Source organism: Pinus tabuliformis, chromosome 1_2 (genome assembly GCF_031772625.1).
Source record: "Pinus tabuliformis cultivar Carrire ecotype Pingquan chromosome 1_2, CPIR1, whole genome shotgun sequence".
NCBI lineage: Eukaryota > Viridiplantae > Streptophyta > Pinopsida > Pinales > Pinaceae > Pinus > Pinus tabuliformis.
In genome coordinates this window covers 1082878265-1082896751 of record NC_142298.1, presented here as the reverse complement: position 1 = coordinate 1082896751, position 18487 = coordinate 1082878265, and the positions used below count along the sequence as shown (strand labels likewise).

Here is an 18487-nt window from a genome sequence, read left to right as displayed (position 1 = left end):
AGGAGTAAATTGAATTGAAACAACTTTACAGCCTCAACATCTACCAAATTATATACGTATATCGCCAAAATGGTCTCCATTTCCCAAGTACAATGAATATAATCTTGATTACATAAACAAGATACCAATGGATTTTTCAGAAACCGAAATTTCAGTCATAAAAAACCCTAAAATTTCACAAAACTAAACCTGATTGCCCATGGCCTAAAAATCAGCCAACAAAACATATGTATGATCTTATTGTGTCTCACAGTTTTAAGCGAGCTCTACAAGGATGCGACTCGTTACTTCATGTTAAATTCCGTCCACATTCATCTCCAACAAGCAGAAAGCCTTAATAATGCTATTCTATTATCAAAATGCAAAAATAATTTCTTCACCTAAAATCTTAATAATGATATTCTATTATCAAAATGCAAAAATAACTTCTTCACCTAAAATTATAAGTTTACACTAGAGAATTGATACAAACGAGATAAGAACCTCCCAATTAAATAGATCACTGCAAAACTGATTTTAATCTCTCGTACAAAAATGGCCAGCTGTGTCGATTCAAGACACCGTTGATAACGAATATTGATATATGAGATCAGAAGTCTAATAAAGTTTCAACAAAAACATACATTCATCGCAGTCCTAGAAACCCACCAAGTGTAGAACACTAGTTGAACTACTTGCAAATCGATTCTAAACATTTACAAAATCAGTAAAATCTACTACTATTCTCCAAACCCATAAAAATATCTAAATGAGCTTCGGATGTAAGAAATAAAAGCAGTAACAGGACTGAAACAAGCAGCGCTATGTATACTAGGGCCAGAAAATATTGTTTACTTGGAAGGCACGCACTGAAATAGGAGAATGAAAATAATCGCTCCAAAACACATAAAAATTCGTAATGGGTAGAAAGACTAAAGCACAGCCACTGTGATTCACTGCCATGTCCATGCAAACCATCAGGTTCCTCAATTCGTGCTCAACGTCCACTGTTTTAGATGGAGACCATTTCTCTCCTTCTACTTCATCTATACTAAGTTCCCATAAAGACATGTGACCCGTACAAACTAAAGCTATGCACCCTTCGCAACCACTAATTCGTGAGCCGATGTCAACTGTTATGTTCTGTGGCCCCTTGATTACATTCCATTGTTTCTGTTGCTCATCGAATGCAACTAAGCTCAAACAATCCCCGTCGTCAGGTAATTCATTTAACCAATAATATCTCCCATTCGAATGTATGCCTTCCCCTTGAGGTCGAACTAGATTGCCCACAGTTGTTTCTAATTGAGTCCACATATTAGTTTTGGAATCATACATCTCTGCCACCATAAAATTTTGTGAGGTAGAGTCCCTTTCTGGTAAAGGTCCTTCCCCAAAGGCGTCAAAGGCGTTCCACATGTCAAACTCCCTAACATGTTCTCTAGAATTCCTTCCCATGATAAGGGTACAACGTGCCGTGCGTGTATCAAAAGCTAGACTAATGAAATCCCACGCTGTATCTTCAAAACGTTGGGGAAGTTCTATCCAGGTTTGGGTGAGAGGATTGCATATGTAAATTTCATCTTTTCCATTCCAACAACAAAGTATGTTCTTGCAACCTGCCACCACAACAACAGGGCTCGGAAGAAAATCCAAAGACAGACTTCGAAATTTGTAGCCACTTTCTATACCAATCCATAGGTTTTTGGCGTACGATCGCTGAGATGAATCAATTAACTGTTCCCTTTTCTGAACAATGAGAAATGCCTCACTAGAAGAAACCGCTGAGGTGGCCACTAACTCTCTGAACTCGGAGGATTGAAACATTTCTTTCCAAGTTTTGCAAACTGCGCGAAACCTCACGATGCTTTCCATAGGCAGTCTTGCCAAAATCTCCATTAACAGGTCTTGTGTTAATCTCTTCCATATCTCCTTTTTCATTTCCATCTTGCTTTTACCTTCGATATCGCTGGCTCCCACGGATATTGCAGCGATCTTTCAAATATGGAGGTATTGAAATATGGAAGATCTCTCATTCCTGAATGCATACGAAGAATAGTAATACCCTCCCTTTAAAAAGTACTGTAAAGCCTCCCTGAGAGCGAACTGTACTGTGCCTTACGTTGTCTTAAAATACGAACACGCTTTAAAATGACGGCGTTGTTAAACCCGCTGCATTTTTTACCAGAAGTGACGGCGTTGTTACGAACAAATGACGGCGTGTTGTTAAACACGCTGCATTTTTTACAAAAACATGTTGTCAGAAGTGACGGCGTTGTCGGCAACTAAATACAGATTACCGAGGCGTAAGTTAGAAGCAAATTAATGGACAAAAGTATGTTATCGGCTCCCGGATAAACACAAGGTTTTCACGTATGTATTCCCTGGCTCAATGGCTGTCGAAAGATCAGTCTCTGTGTTAGTCAACTTGGAAGTGTCCCATGATTTTACAAAAAATTAATGAACAAAAGTTTAAACTTTTTTATTTATTTTGAATTTCACATTATAACAAAATGAGTTGCTAAGCCACAAGAGTCCTTGCCGGAAAGAGCTACATTTTGGTATTTTTCTGATGGGCTTCTCCAGAATAAAAAAAATCATAGCCATTTGCATCTGATCTCTAAATAAGTAATTACTTACAAGTCTCTAGAAGTACCACACTTCTTTCTCATTTGAATTGTTGCAAAACAAAATGTCCAAAAGGAAAACTGGTTAATTTTAAATATTGCAGGTTTTGCTAATACAATATTGGTTTACAAAATGTTTCTTCAAATTGTTAAACGACTAAGAATCATAAAATGCTTGGCTCAGATGCTTTTGGTATTCTGAATTTAAGCTTCTAGACATGTGAATGCATTCTTGATTATCACATGAAAGTTCAATTCCTAGAGATTGAAAAGGGACGAAATGATAAATCATTATCAGTTGCCAACATCATATCGTCATGTACATTATTGGTTCCAGACATGACGACTCCTAACCATCATATCGTCATGTACATTATTGGTTCCAGACATGACGACTCCTAACCAAACCCATGGAAAATGTATGCATTGTTGCCCTACAAAATTGAAAAGAAAGAACGGAAGTGTGAATACTCGGAGAATGCTTTTGACTGCTTTTCATTTTCTCTTTTGACTGCTTTTCATTTTCTCCTATCACATAACTCAAAGATTGACAAGGCTATATATCCAACCTCAGGAAATACCAATACTAAAGGAAAAAATATCTCAATTGTAGTATTCCTATATCAAGGAGAACCAACATCCACTAAGAGAATCACAACATTCAAATTCAACATACAATGAATATAATCAACCCTAAGAACGCTTTGTTCTCACTAAATCTAATGTGAAAATGCACACAAGACCTATAGTAAAGGTCTTTCTATTTAGGGTAACATGATCAAATGAACTTCCACTAATAAAAGTTGCAGGCCCTACAATGTAAGTCTCGGTGCCACTCGTTTATTAGACTTAATATCAATGGAAAATAATGACCATTATAAGGCCCTTAAGTCTTGATAAATTAACATATTTAAAATGCCAAAACTAACTTGATATAATCTCAGTTGCAGACATCAATATATATACAAGCATACCTGACTCCAAATATATGCCTCATCTGCAGTGCATTTTGATTGACTAGTTGGATTCGAAAGAGCCACAATAACAGGTTTTTGCAAGTCTCTAGTTCAATATAAGGAACGTTGAACTTTTCTTAATCAACAATTTGATCTTAACCTATTTAACCAAGAAGATAGAGTACAAATGAGCAAAAATGGTATGACAGCATAATACCTCATAGTGAGAGGAAATAGCATTAGTTACTTCTTTTTGTGAAAGTTCTTCTAACTCCTAATGACCCAATCAATATTGTTGATTTGATTGCCTAAATCATATCTAACCATAAAATGTTGAGACCTATTTGCATTTTTCGTTGGTAAAGATAATAAAATAGCAACTTTGAACCAATAAAAAGTATTTTGCATCATATTGGATGTCTGTGGAAAATTGAGAAACAAACTTTCAATTAAAAATCATTCAAAATGTATCTTTTAATAATTGAGATAGAACCTTCACAACATCTAAGAGATCTTTGCGGGGTTCATTCTCATGTGCCCATGACCTCTTGAAATGTTGAAGAGATTCCATTCTTGACTTTACTATGAGTCTCTGCAACGCACGACAAGGATTACTATGAGTCTCTAGAATATTAGTTATTAGAAGTGCACTCAATGTACAAACAATACAATGATTTCATTCACATTTATGGGTTTGTGTTAAATTTTAAAATACCTTGGAGTCAGCCATCCATATCTTCTCGCAACCCTCTATCAGTGTTTTATTACCTGGCCAGAGTAAAAATACCTTAGTATGTACCCTCAGGAATATTTGCACAAGGAAAACAACAAAATATATGCTCAAAAAGCCAAAACTTACCGAAGAAACTGACGTCTTTCATTACTCGTTTCGTCATTTCAAGTACTATAAGCTCCACAATACCTGTTCCTGCCTAGAAATATTTTCACCATAGTTTAGACACTTCAAGGAGTATAAATATTTGCATTCAATTGATTTGATTGTGGGTTCTCTTAACTCGTAAATGATTAAGGACACAGCTTAAGGATGCAACACAAGAATCCAAATAGGATTGTGAGGCTTAAATAAACTATAAGAATTAAAACAAAGACATGAAATAATGAAAATCTATATAAGTTATTTAGATTTAATTCATTCAATTAAATCGTTAAAGATAGCTAATTACTCTTGCATGCAGAGTTGTCTGAATTTAGATAGGTTGAGTAATTCAATATTATTTTGGGTAAAGTCGAATTTAGAGTGTGTGTGCATGTTAAGTTATTTTGAGTGTCGTTGGTCGAAAAAGTTTAAATCCCCCTCACCGGGTTCATTGTGATCATCAAGTTTGTGTGATCAATTGAAGAGTCACAGGTCCTATTATTGTGTGTGTAAAATTTTGTGTCTCTCCTCCTCTACCTTTCTAACATAAAATAAGCTAATGTTGAGGAAGTAGGGTTTGTGGGGCAAAGAAACAAATAACTATAGTTGATATACATGGGAAGCACCATATTTGCTCTTGAAAATAAAGATACTGAACGCACACAAACTTTTAAAATTCCAGAGGAAGATGAGTTAGGCAGGATTATAAAGTAGAAATGGAGCTTGGCAACCAGTATAGTGAAGCTTCATCCAGTCTAGATAAGAAGAAATTAGAAGTAAACAATGGCCACAACTTGGACTAGAATCACTTTAGAAAGAGTCATGATGTTGATAGTAATTTGTCTCAGAAACACTATTATAATATTATGTAGGTTGGAAAGATATAATATTGCATCTGTTGTAGACATAACATAAGTAAATCCTTTAAATTTCATAACAAGAAAAAGAAATTTTCACAAACCCATCTCTACAGGTAGAAATTGGTGCCCGACCTAGAAATTTTGCATACAATCTTGGAAGATAAGGTCACCATTATTTTCAATTAGTGTAAATTAACTTGTCTTTGACTCATTTGGATGGTTCACACATAGAGTTGGATTGACCTCTCAAGCTCCTAGGAAGAGGAAGGTATGATCAGCTAATTTTCCACTAGTCACCTATAATGATGCAACAAACCCCCGGCAGGATCACTGCAGTTGTGCCCTGAAACACAAAAGATGCACCCTAATTTCTTATTGAAAAATTGGATAGTGAAATCCTTAATCCCAACACAATCATCATTTTAAATATACATGAATAACATATTTAGATCTCAGTGTTTGAATAATATTTCACTTATTGAAAAGTTGTGGCTTTGTTACACAGGTTGCATTGTAAGATAGCCAACATAATCTGTCATTGTAGGCAAACCTAAATGTCATCATTGAACACAAGATGGGTTTTCCAATATTTTTCCAAGAACTGAAAAACATTACGATTTGCAAAGTCATACTCAAATGTCTTTGGTATTATAAATTCAAACTTCTGGTCATTCCAAATTTTGCACTTGCTCTATTATTGTAAGACAATTTGGAGTGTTACTCTTATTTGTTTGGTGTTGCATGTTAGAACACTTCTCCATCCTTTGGTAGATGATAAGAAGGGTGATTTATTTGTAGCTCAAAAATAATCAAAGAATAGAAAGGTCACTTAAGTGACACTGCTCCTTTCAGGGTCAAATGAGTCATATATTATGTCCCTAATATTGCCACTCAAGCAACAATTGAGTGGATTACAAAATTCTCATGCTACTCTGCGAGACCATGTTGTAAAAGGGGTTTATTGATGATGATGATGATGATGATGATTAACGTCCACTGAGACCAAATAATCATCTATCGGACCTAAAAAGACAAATTATTTATTTTGATTTAAGATTTTATTCCTATGCTCAAAAAGCTTGGAGAGAAGCCTGCCGAGTTCACTATAATTTTGGCATTGTAAAAGGCTAGGAAGGTCAGTATTGTAACAAAGGTTGTGAAATTGAGATCTAATGTGGTTGTATGCAGGGCACTCTAAGAGGAAGTGGTTTTCATCCTCGATGCTCCTATTCTCACAAATATGGCAGATCCTTTCCATCCATGGCGTTTTAGGAACTGCCCAACGGCCAGTTTCACTATGGAGCTCATGAGAATTCGTTCTAATCTTTGCTATATTAATTTTCTTCTTTGAGCTAGTTAAAATAGAGAGATACTTTTGATCTTCAAGGGTGGGGTTGATGACCTTCTTATAATAGCTTAATTTTCTTTTAGACGCTAAATCTTTCTCACACCACAATTTTTCTTTGAACTTAGAAGTAACAATATCTTTAATGTTATTTATGTTTTGCAAAGCATCATTCTCATTGATCTCCCAATAGTTTAACCAGGCCCTTGTGTCCTTATGCCATCCTCGGTTAAGCCTTAGGTGGTTTTGGCTGGAATTTAAAGCTAGCTTAGGAAGTCTATGATTGTCTATGTTATTGAGCTTGTGCTTGTACAACAGAAACCTGAGCATAGCTAGGCTCTCAATAGGAGAAAGACCTGCTTATATAAGGAGAATAGGATAGGGTGTATTACTTTTAAATTTCAGGTTATAAGTTATAAAACGCTTCTGGATTTGCTCAATCTTTCTCCATGATTCTCTGGAGATGCTGCAGCCCCAAACTTTACAGCCATATAAGATAACAGGAGTGACTAAAGTTTCAAAGAGGAACTTCTTTTTATCCCACATTACGAGGTTTGCTGTTTTACAATTATTTTCAAGACCAAAATAAGCTTTCCATCCCCCATTGATCCTTTTCTCAATGCTATGGTTCCAGTTGAGCTTGTGATGGATATCAATTCCTAGGTACTTGTAAGAATGTACTTCCTCCAAGTTATTATTGTCATACATAAAATTAGCGCAAGTGTCATTCTTGGATTTGATAATCATAACTTTTGTTTTGTCAGTGTTAACAGTCATACCCATGGTAGAGCAGAAATCCTTAAGAAGCTTGAGTTGCTTATCAAGATCAGAAGGGCACCTTGCCAAAAGAACAATATCGTCAGCATAGAGAAGAAGGATAACGACTATCCCAGCTAAGATTGTGCCACCACATCCTGCTTCTTCTAAATAACCTTCAAGCTTATCGATGTAAATGCCAAATAGGGTAGGGGAGAGGGGGCAATCTTGTTTAACTCCAATGTTACACTTAATATCTTTTGACCACCCCTCATTGTTCTTTAGCTTGGCAATTACATTCTCGTATAGCCTTATAGCAGCAGCTCTCAATTCAAGAGGAACCTTTAGCTCTTCTAACCTATTCCAAAGGTTGTATCTAGGAACCGTATCGAAAGCCTTTCTAAAGTCTACAAAGCAGCAAAATAAATTGGATTTATCATTACGACATTCCTCCGCAATGATCCTAAGCGTAACAAGGTGGTCTGTTGTTGAGTGATGCCTTCTGAAACCTGCTTGGCCTTTAGCCCGCTTACCTTCACTTTCAAGCCATATGCTTAACTTTTTTTCCAGAATACTACCATACAACTTGGCTAAGAGAGGGCTGATCATAATTGTCCGATAATTAGAGGGGTTATTTGTATCTCCACTTTTAAAAATAGGGATAATGAGGCTCTCAGTCCAAGGTTTAGGGAACCCTTGCTTAACAGCTTGATTGAAAAGCTTGTGGATGTGGGGGATGAGGACAGGGCCTCTAATTTTTAAGATTTCTTCCTGGTAACCTTCAATGTCCTTAGCTTTCCCATTCACGAGGCGATTAACCCCAAACTTAATGTCTTCTAAAGAGAAGACTTCTTTCGTTGTGAGCAGGGTTTCCAAATTATCCATGACATTAGGAGATTCATAAAGCTTTTTAAGATAAGAATTCCAATCGTGAAGAGCAATTTTATTATTATCCTTAGTCTTCCTAGTCAGAATCTGCCTCCAAAATTTCTTAGGAGCTACCTTAGAGAGGTGTAAGAGATTCTCCTGTCTTTGACGAATGTACTGCCTCTTTTTCCTTTTAATTAGGGCTTTGTATATTCTTATCTTGTCCATTTTAAGAGAATCATCACCAGCTTCCTTAATTGCTCTCCTCGCATTTTTACAATCTTTGTCATACCAAGGATTGGTTTTGCTATTTCTTTTATTATTTGAGACTTCAATTGAGAACTTTTTAATAGAATATGAGAGGGTTGTAGTAAAATTATGATATAGGTCTTCTATGTTGTCTATACTAGATAAAGGAGGCAAATTAATTTTTAATTCATTTAGAAAGAGGTCCTTTTTATTTTTATCAAATATTAAGTTCTTTTGGTTGTAAGTATTATTTTCTATGGGAACTCTATGCATGACAAAATTGAGGGTTATAAGTAAAGGCCTATGATCGGAGTCAGGCTCGTGGTCGTTTAAGATGTCAAAGTTTATCATTTCGTTGTATAATGGAAGATCGGAAATAACGTAGTCTACCACGCTGCTACCAAGTCCATGGATGCAGGTCATCTTGCTGGAATTGGGCCACTTTTTTAGACCGTTGCAAATTATGAGATCCTGAGCACTACAGAGCTTGACTAGCTCTGACCCAAACAAATTTTCCCCGAGGTCTTCAGAGCTCCTTTTGTACCTACTAGCCAGGGTAGGGTCTTCGTCTAACCAAAGAGGATTAGGGTTGGAACGATTGCTTAAAATAATAGCTTGGTTGTTTGAAGTTCGAGCATTGAAGTCACCTATTAAAAGGATATTACCATCATTCCTTAGGCTAGAAATATCGTTCTCTAAACTATTGTAAGGGTTAGTTTTATCTAGATTCTTCTTCTTAAATTTCACCAACTCCTTCTGCCTACGAATCATTGTTCCTGTCATTTTTCATTCTTGTTCATGCTATATAATAAATTTTAAGTGTTATCTAAACATATTCTTCCTAAAATATGGAAGTGCACATTGATCTATTTCTTATGTGCCTCATATTATCTTCTCCTCTTAAAAGTAGTATTTTACAAATTCATCAAATTGGCTTGCTAGATTTGTACACATTGATTTTGTAATATGGTAGAGATTTGCAAATTCAATTAATTGTACATGTGAGAACACTAGTGTCACTGTTATTAACATTGGATTTTTGTTACAATGCATTTTCTTTTTCCTTTCTATTCCTACACAAATGTTTAAGGATTGGGACCTTGGCAATTATATAAACTAAATTTTTTATGAGAATCCTCTCATTTGTGTTGGAATGTTTATCTTGTTCTTACCTAAAGTTTTACGCTTGTTGAATGTTTGAATATTATCTTCGTAATCAAAGGAACCTAATTTTTTCTCTCTATATCTATATTGTTTTAGCATGTAGAAGGGTTTATTGGATGAACTATCAAATTCAACATTAGATGTATATTTCTTAGCATGTATTGCTCACTAGTTGGATATTGAACATCATGTATTTATTAATCTTTTTTAAGGTAGCTTACGAGTGATTCCTTTGATAAAAATGAAATTTATGGAGACATTATTCTCAAGTTGGGTTTAGATTTAACACTTTGGCTTAATCTTGTACAATAAAAACATACAAATCCCTAGCGGTAAACAGTAAGGTAATACTATTAATATGTAATGTACTCTGAATCTAAAAGCTTGGAAATTGCAAGGGTTAGGTTTTGAAAGAGCAACAATGTGTTGATTGTAGGCCAAGCAAGTTCATTGCAGTCATTTCCCCACTTTGAAAGAAAATCAACAAGAAATTAGCAATTCAATGTTAACAAATTAAGAATAAATATGCAAATGGTTATCATACATGTAGAGTGCTTACAGACAGAAAATGGCATATCCTCTACTTCGGGAAGTAGTTGAATCTTGTTTTCCTACCAAGATCGAGGAAAGGACGAAAGTTTTCATTAATTGCAATATTATCAATAATTAAAATTAATAAGTAATTAAAATTATTTTAATTAAAAATTACTATAATAAAATTAAATAGTATAATTTTTAATTAAGAATAGTAGAATATTATATTAAAAAAAAATTGGGTTTGATTTCTTATATTATTAACACTAATAGAAAAAATTGCCAACTGGTTTATTGATAGATCGACCTTGCCAATGTCAATGGAAAAAAAGAAATACACAATTGAAGTTCAAATCAGCTCTACCAATGTCAATGAAAAAAATAAAGGCACAATTGAAGTTCAGATGTAAGAACAAGATTTCTAATTTTCTCCCGTAAATGCCCCTGCAACGAAGAACCGTTCACAATTTCATATTGCCTGAGAACCATTTCAATATGCTATTGAAGGGATAAGATGAATTAGAGATTTTAGCTGAAGCTTGAGGATGGCTTACAAATAGCCTCTATATATGGGTTTGTGCTAGTGAAATCTATTATGAGGCAGAAGACATTAGCTTTCTCTTTGATGAAAATATTTATTTATAAAACAATGCTTTCTTGAGGTCATTACACTAAAGTTGGCAGGTCTTCTATGTTGTTCTGAAGAGGCTGGTCATAAGAGGCCATACTTGAAGAAGAGGTGAGAAGTCTTGCATTAGATGATGAAGAAAATAACCTAGAATTGAAAGGTGAGAAAAGTTATGTGCCTGAAAATGAATAGGTGACATTTATAAATGAAAAAATTAGTACTTTCAAAACCATTGAAAATGTAGAAGCATACATGGAAAATACCATTCCCATCCCAGATTTTGAAAATGATGTGTCAAGGCCTAGATTTGAATGTAATAAATTTGCTATTGAATATGGTGAAACCAACAACCCAAAATACATGGTTTCTAGCACTAAGGATGAGTCAAGGCCTAGATTTGAAGCTAATAAATCAACTATTGTTGATGGTGAAACCAGCAACACAAAATACACGGTTTCCAACACCAATATGGAGGTATTCATGCTCAAGTTTTAAGATGATTAGAAAAAAATTATGAAGATTGCACAGATTTGGAAAAGGGCTAGCTATCAACTGCAACAAATTAGGAATTAGAAAAATGTACTTGTATTGATAATATTTCAATTGTAATTACATGCAATGAAGTTTTGGGTGGCACTTAGTGCTCCCCTCCATGCACATAGGCACACTCTCATACACAAATAAGATAATTCAAATCACTCTTCAACCCAAATGAGAGGCATTGGAAATCATTAAAAAATGAATTCTAAATGATTACATTCCTACAGGATTCCATTGTAGAGAATAAAGCTTACATTTAGCCAAAAATAAATTTGGATTGTTCCCTCCATGCACATAGGCACACTCTGATACACAAATAAGATAATTCAAATCACTCTTCGACCCAAATGAGAGGCATTGGAAATCATTAAAAAATGAATTCTAAATGATTACATGCCTACAGGATTCCATTGCAGAGAATAAAGCTTACATTTAGCCAAAGATAAATTTGGATTTCTTTAGAGGGGAGATGAAAGCTTATTTAGAAGCTAAAAATAAATTTTCCTAGCCTAAATGACAGAGGTGTTACATGTCAATTTGTCGCCGTGACACTTGATCAATTTATGGGTCTTTTTACCATCCGTCAACATGTTTGAACCAACTCCCTCAGAAGTCAAATAACACAAAATATTTTGATCTAGATGAGAAATTTGAGAAAAATGGCTATCACACCTTGTTAAGTTCCACCTGCGCCAATTTCTCTAGAGTTTCCTGTGCATGTGGTGAAATTAACTCTGAGAACAACGTAGAGATGCACTCTGTCTGGCACTATAAACCCGCACAGGTGAATTCTAGAAAGTAAAAATAAAAAGTACATTCTAGAAACATATTTGGTCGAATATTTCCCAACTTAAAACTTCCAAGTGATGACTATTCAAACTTTAACCCTCATATGATGCATATCCATCCATTGTCTCATCGTAACCTAATCCCTCAATGAAGGAGTCTCATCCTCCTCTTTTGGATTTGAAATTTCCTTCTCTTGGCCTATAAAATGAATAGAGGGTAGAGGGATTGAGGAGGTCAGAACTCGGAGAAGAAAAACTTATGTTGTTGGTTTGATATTGGAAAGCTTGTCATCTAAGGAGGAGATTGAAGACATTTGGGAGAGACCTCACGACATCAAGACAAAGGTTGTAAGCCTCTTCTTAATCTTTGATTAATACAAATGAACACTTTCTCTCATTCATTTGTCTTATTGGAATGATGAATGGTTTACAATTATTTATAATGTTTATTAAGGCAAATTCAATTCCTAATTTCCTTGATCATTAGGCTAAGTTGTTTGGATCATTATATCACATGTGTTTTTGATCCTTTTATGGTCGATGTTTTCAGGCCTTATCAAGCATTGAAGAGCTGCATCAAATCACAACAAGGGATATTCATCGAGCATTTCGTGAAAGAGGTAAGAGGCTCATCCATTAGCTTTAATTCTTATAATTCAAACAAGTTCAACTTAAGAGTCAGTTCAATAGTCTTGCTTGTTTCTAGTTTCCATCAAGGATCTAGGGAGATCACCCTTGTACGCAAGTGGGATTGTCTCACTAGTAGAAAATGATGAAATTAATGACTAGGTGACTAAAAAAGTTAGTCACCACAATTATTTCAAGTGAATTACTACTAAATTTGAGCAATTTTAAGTGACTGAACTAAAAATGACTAAATTAAATGACTAATTTAATCTAGGGATAAAATATATGACTAGATAATAAGTGACTAAACTAAAAGCAACTAACTTAAATGACTAATTTAGTCTAGGATTAAAATATATGACTAGATAATAAGTGACAAAATTAATAATGCTTAACATAAATGAATATTATAGTCCAAGAATAAAAATACGACCAAATAACAAGTACAACAAGTATATGAATTAGTCATTTATGTTAATGTGTACCACTCTAGAAATGGAAAATTGTAATTTTGATACCGAAGTGTTACATTTCACTACAGGGGTCTTTGAATCCATCTGCAGTGTTAAAATTTAGAGACAAAGGGGTCTTTGGATCCATTTACAGTGTTAAAATTTCAAATACCCTGTTGTCTCTAAAGTTTAACACTACATATGGATTCATCTACAATTAACATAATTGCATGTATCATCTATCTACTTTACACTAATGGATATTTTTTACTTTTTGAGGTGGGGATATAGGAATTGTGCTAATAATTATTTTTCATTCTTCATGTAATAGTTTTGGGTGCATTAACATTTATGCAATAGTTCAATACATGCCATGGGATGCCATTGTTGTTCTAGAATGGAGCATTAATGGAGGGATAAAACACAATATCCATGTTGGAAGAGTGCAAAGCCTTGATTTAGTTAGTGAAGTTGACACCATAATAGCCTTATGGGGAGAGTGTTGAGCCAAATTCACATGATATCCGCTTGGGGTGAGTGTTGATACAATGACCAAGATCCTTTATCTACCCACTAGTTAGTGAAGATGATTACCAATATCAGCCAAGACAAGTCGATTTGAGCATGTACTCATGTTCTGCACAGGCATTGTGGATGACATTGGTTTACCTGAAAGCAGGATCATGCATTAATTTCATTGAACAAATGTTATTGCCAAGTCGAAAAAAAGGTGCAATACAAGTTTCAATGTTGAAAATGCTAACCAATAATATGTTAGATGTTGCCTTTGTAAAAATTAAACATTGATTGGAGTTCAAGGTGATTTCGTTCCAACCACCTATAGATCTCAATCAAGTATTGTCTTTTGATTTCATTCTTCAGTCCTTCTCGTCTACCTTATTTAGTATCATTTCAAACATTTGTAAAAACTTTGTCACCTGATAGGTAATCCAATAAGAAATTGAGCACAACAACAACACTTGCAGATTCAACATGTACGATTATAAAAGTTTACATGAGTCCTTCTTATTATCACTTTTTACTTCTTTTGATGCATGTGAAAGAAATGTTTAGGTTGACCCTAAGTAACCACCAGTAGAACTACTAAATTTACACCATATGAAAATACTAAACACTATTAATGGTAAAATCATTGACTCTTTTCTTATTCGAGACATCCATTATATCCAGGTAATTTTCATAAACATCAAAATTTTAATAATGAGAGTGAAAAAACATCTTGCACAAAGCAATAATTAGATCATACTAGCAAGAAAAGAAACTTCAAATTACTAAGGACACCATTGTGCAGAGGTGCAAATAATAGGCATTTAACACATGCCTCAATCTTGACAGAATATAAAAATTTGAATGGTTGGTTTCTTGTAAATGTACTCCACAACATGCTATAATGTGATATGTGTATGCACATATTTTCTCAAGCTCCACATAGGAGAAGGTTTGAGGACTAAGGAAGCTCCACACAGATTGATGGTGAGCAGTTTCAGTTTGAGTTGATGGGAAACTTCACACAATACATACATTTGTGTAACATGTTGATTTGGATTTGTATATATAAAAACTATCGAGAGTGCGAGGCTACAATGGATTGATAGGATCTAGACACCGCTACAAACATTTTGGGACCTAACTCTACACTAGACCAAGTTATACTTAACTACTTCCTATGTGTCAAAATATCCTAACATCCCCCCTTAAGAACAACTTGGGATAGGATTGAAGGATGTACGAATATGACACAATAGGAGAAGGAAGGAGGCATTAGAACCTATCCCCTCTCAGTGACAACTTCCTGAACTCCAACCATAAATCGAAGTTTAGTAAACTTCGCCTCTATGAGAGACTTTGTAAATATGTTTGCAACTTGATCATCTGTTGAACAATATTGCACTTCAAGAACATGGTCATGAATGAGCTTTCTGATGAAGTGCATGTGCAGTTCAATGTGTTTGTTGTGCTGATGTTGGATTGGATCTTTGCATAGTTGAATGGCACTTTTAGTATCACACCAAAGTGTAGTGTAGAGTGAAAAATGTATTTTTGTTGGATATTCTGAAGATGTCAAAGGATATAGACTTATTCCACTTAAGTCCAAAAATGTTATCATTAGAAGAGATGTAAAGTTTGCTGACAATATATCAGCCTACGAGCCTAGTTCGGCGGATGTGCCACCTCTCTCTATCTCTTCTACTTTTGAAAATATTTCTTCTTCAGATGATGAAAGCGAGGATGACAATCCTCCCCCAACTTCTCAGGATCCTACTTCAGCTCCTCAGCTTTCAAAATGGGTCCGTGATACTCGGGATGCAGCAGGTGATCTTGCTAGTGATCCTACAGATTAGCGACGTACACGTTCTCAGTTCGATAGAGCCTCTTCTTTACTGGCTCAAGCTTTAGCGAATTATGATCCTGACACCTATGCAGAAGCTTCAGGCCATCCATATTGGGACGTAGCTATGAATGAAGAATATCATTCATTATTGGTAAATGATACATGGGATCTTGTTCCTCTACCAAAGGGACAAAAACTTGTTAGATGCAAATGGGTTTACAGAACAATCAAATGGAAAAGTTGATAAACGTAAAGCTCGTCTTGTTTCTAAGGATTTTTCACAAGCTGAAGGCATTGACTATACTGAAACCTTCTCCCCTATTGCCAAAATGAACTCTATCCACCTTGCTCTTTCCCTTTCTGCCTCTTTCAAATGGGAAGTCCATCAGATGGATGTCAAATCTGTCTTCTTACATGGGGACTTGCATGAAGAAATCTATATGGAAAAACCTACTGGCTTTACACAAACAAACTCCAGCCTTGTATGTCAGCTTAAGAAATGCCTTTATGGTCTCAAGAAAGCTCCTCGGGCTTGGTATGCCAAAATGGATTACTTTCTTTTAGAAACTAGCTTTTCTAGGTGTCATTCTAACAATACTGTCTAAACCAAGAAAGTGGGAAAGTCTCTTATCATTCTTGTTCTTTATGTTGATGATCTTATCCTTACTGGTAGTGATCCCAACCTTATAAACCATGTGAATTCTAGCCTTAAAAAGAAGTTTGAAATGACAGACTTAGGACATTTGCATTATTTTCTTGGTCTTCAAGTCTTGCAATCCAAGGAAGGTATTTCCCTTTCCCAGTCTAAGTATGCCTGTGATTTTCTACACCATTTTCACATGGAATATTGTAAGCCAGCCCCTTCTCCCTTTTAGTCCAGAGACAAACTTTCAGTCACTTGTACTGCCCCTGAAGTTGATTCTACCTTATACTGTCAACTTGTAGGAAAACTTTTGTATCTGACCCATACTCATCCTGACCTTTCCTTTGATGTTGGCCTTATTGCTTGGTTTATTCAAAACCCACATGAAATTCATTGGAAAGTAGCTAAAAGAATACTTCGTTATGTTCGAGGCACAGTTCAGTTTTGGATTCATTACAGTGCAGAAGCATCTCCTCTATTGGTTGATTTCATTGATTTTGATTGGGTTGGTGACCCTGATGATCGAAAGTCTACTGCAGGTTATGTGTTCACTCTTGGTTCAGGACCTATTAGATGGGCTTACAAGAAACAAAGTGCCATTTCTCTTTCTTCAGCAAAAGCAGAGTATCATGGTGTCATAGAAGCTAGTAAGGAAGCCATGTGGCTTCGTCAGATCCTGTTAGAGTTTGGCTTTCAACAGCAGCATCCGACTACACTTTAGTGTGATAATCAAAGTGCCATTCAACTATGCAAAGATCCAGTCCAACATCAGCACAACAAACACATTGAACTGCACATGCACTTCATCAGAGATCTCATTCACGACCAGTTCTTGAAGTGCAATATTGTTCAACAGATGATCAAGTTGCAAACATATTTACAAAGGCTCTCACAGAGGTGAAGTTTACTAAACTTCGATTTATGGTTGGAGTTCAGGAAGTGTTCACTAAGGGGGGATAGGCTCTAATTCCTCCTTCCTTCTCCTATTGTGTCATATTTGTACATCCTTCAATCCTATCCCAAGTTGTTCTTAAGGGGGGATTTTAGGATATTCTGACACATAGGAAGTAGTTAAGTATAACTTGGTCTAGACTTGTAGAGTTAGGTAAAGTGTGTTTCTTTACTATGTACTTTTGTAACTTATAATCCAATGGTCACAATATGTAGTGATCCGACGGTTCATTCTCTCCTTGGCATTACCGACACTTGGTCCATGGCTTAACACCTGATTGGTCCATGATCTCTATTTCAAGAGCATGGAGGGTCATTTGTAGGGTAACCGTTCATGACAGAAGCTTATGTAAATTTTCATTATTTTATTAATAAATTGCTTGAAGTGTCTGCGTTGGCTCAAGCCGTGGACTGTTTCCCTCTTTGAGGGTTTTAACTACGTCAACAATACTGGTGTATTGATTTGTGATTTGTTTGTGAGCGGTGTCCTTTGGTGTTCTGTCTAAGGAACTTACCCTGTACATTCCTATAAATTTTCTAGCATTTTGGAAAATTCACATGTTTTTCATTTTGTGAGTAGTAGACACCTACATCTTGGTTGTATAGGATTTTTTTAAGAACACATTTTTGTTGTATAGCATTAGTATCCATATTCAAATATTGTAGCCATGATTTCTAATCTCAATTACTTTTGTAAGTCTCAACCATGTACTCAATGCTCTTCTCTTGATTTGAAGCATTTATTGCTCTGAAAAGTATGGCCTTGAAAGAGACATACTATCAAATTTATTGATGGTGTTGTATTAGTCCACAACAACTTCTCCTTCTGTATAATGGTGGGGCATACTTTTTCAAAATTTGTCTCTTGTAACCAATGGGTGCTTTATTCACCACTCTAAACAGGACTTGCCAATATAGACACATAAGACTTTATAAAGGGAATACCACATGCATGTATGCTAGGGGAAACTCCTCTATTTGTTTCTTCCCTCCTCGAATCAATCAAACATTATTTCCAAGAGTTTGGTGTTCAATCTCTTCCAGGCTTCTTCAATTGTTGAGGAAACTGGCTGCCCATTTTTTTTAACCTACAAGAACATGCTTGCTACCCCTCCTTTCTTCCCTGGCTAATTGTGCATCATCATGCTCATTTTGAAATTGTGCCTCCATCTTTGGGGTGAAAGATTACAAAACTCAACCCCATTGTTAGGAATCCATAGAAAAATGGCTTTACCCCTTGAGTATGAATCCAAAATTTTCCTTGAACCTATGAAATTCCATAAGTAGTTTC

General features: G+C 35.4%; 1 protein-coding gene across 1 annotated transcript; it reads right to left on the bottom strand.

The window, feature by feature from the left end:
- Positions 1 to 810: 810 nt before the first annotated feature.
- On the bottom strand, positions 811 to 1926 carry LOC149209909 (F-box protein At5g49610-like). The gene has a single exon (XM_089398800.1). It carries the CDS (start codon positions 1924 to 1926, stop codon positions 811 to 813), a length of 1116 nt encoding a protein of 371 aa, XP_089254926.1.
- Positions 1927 to 18487: the final 16561 nt, after the last annotated feature.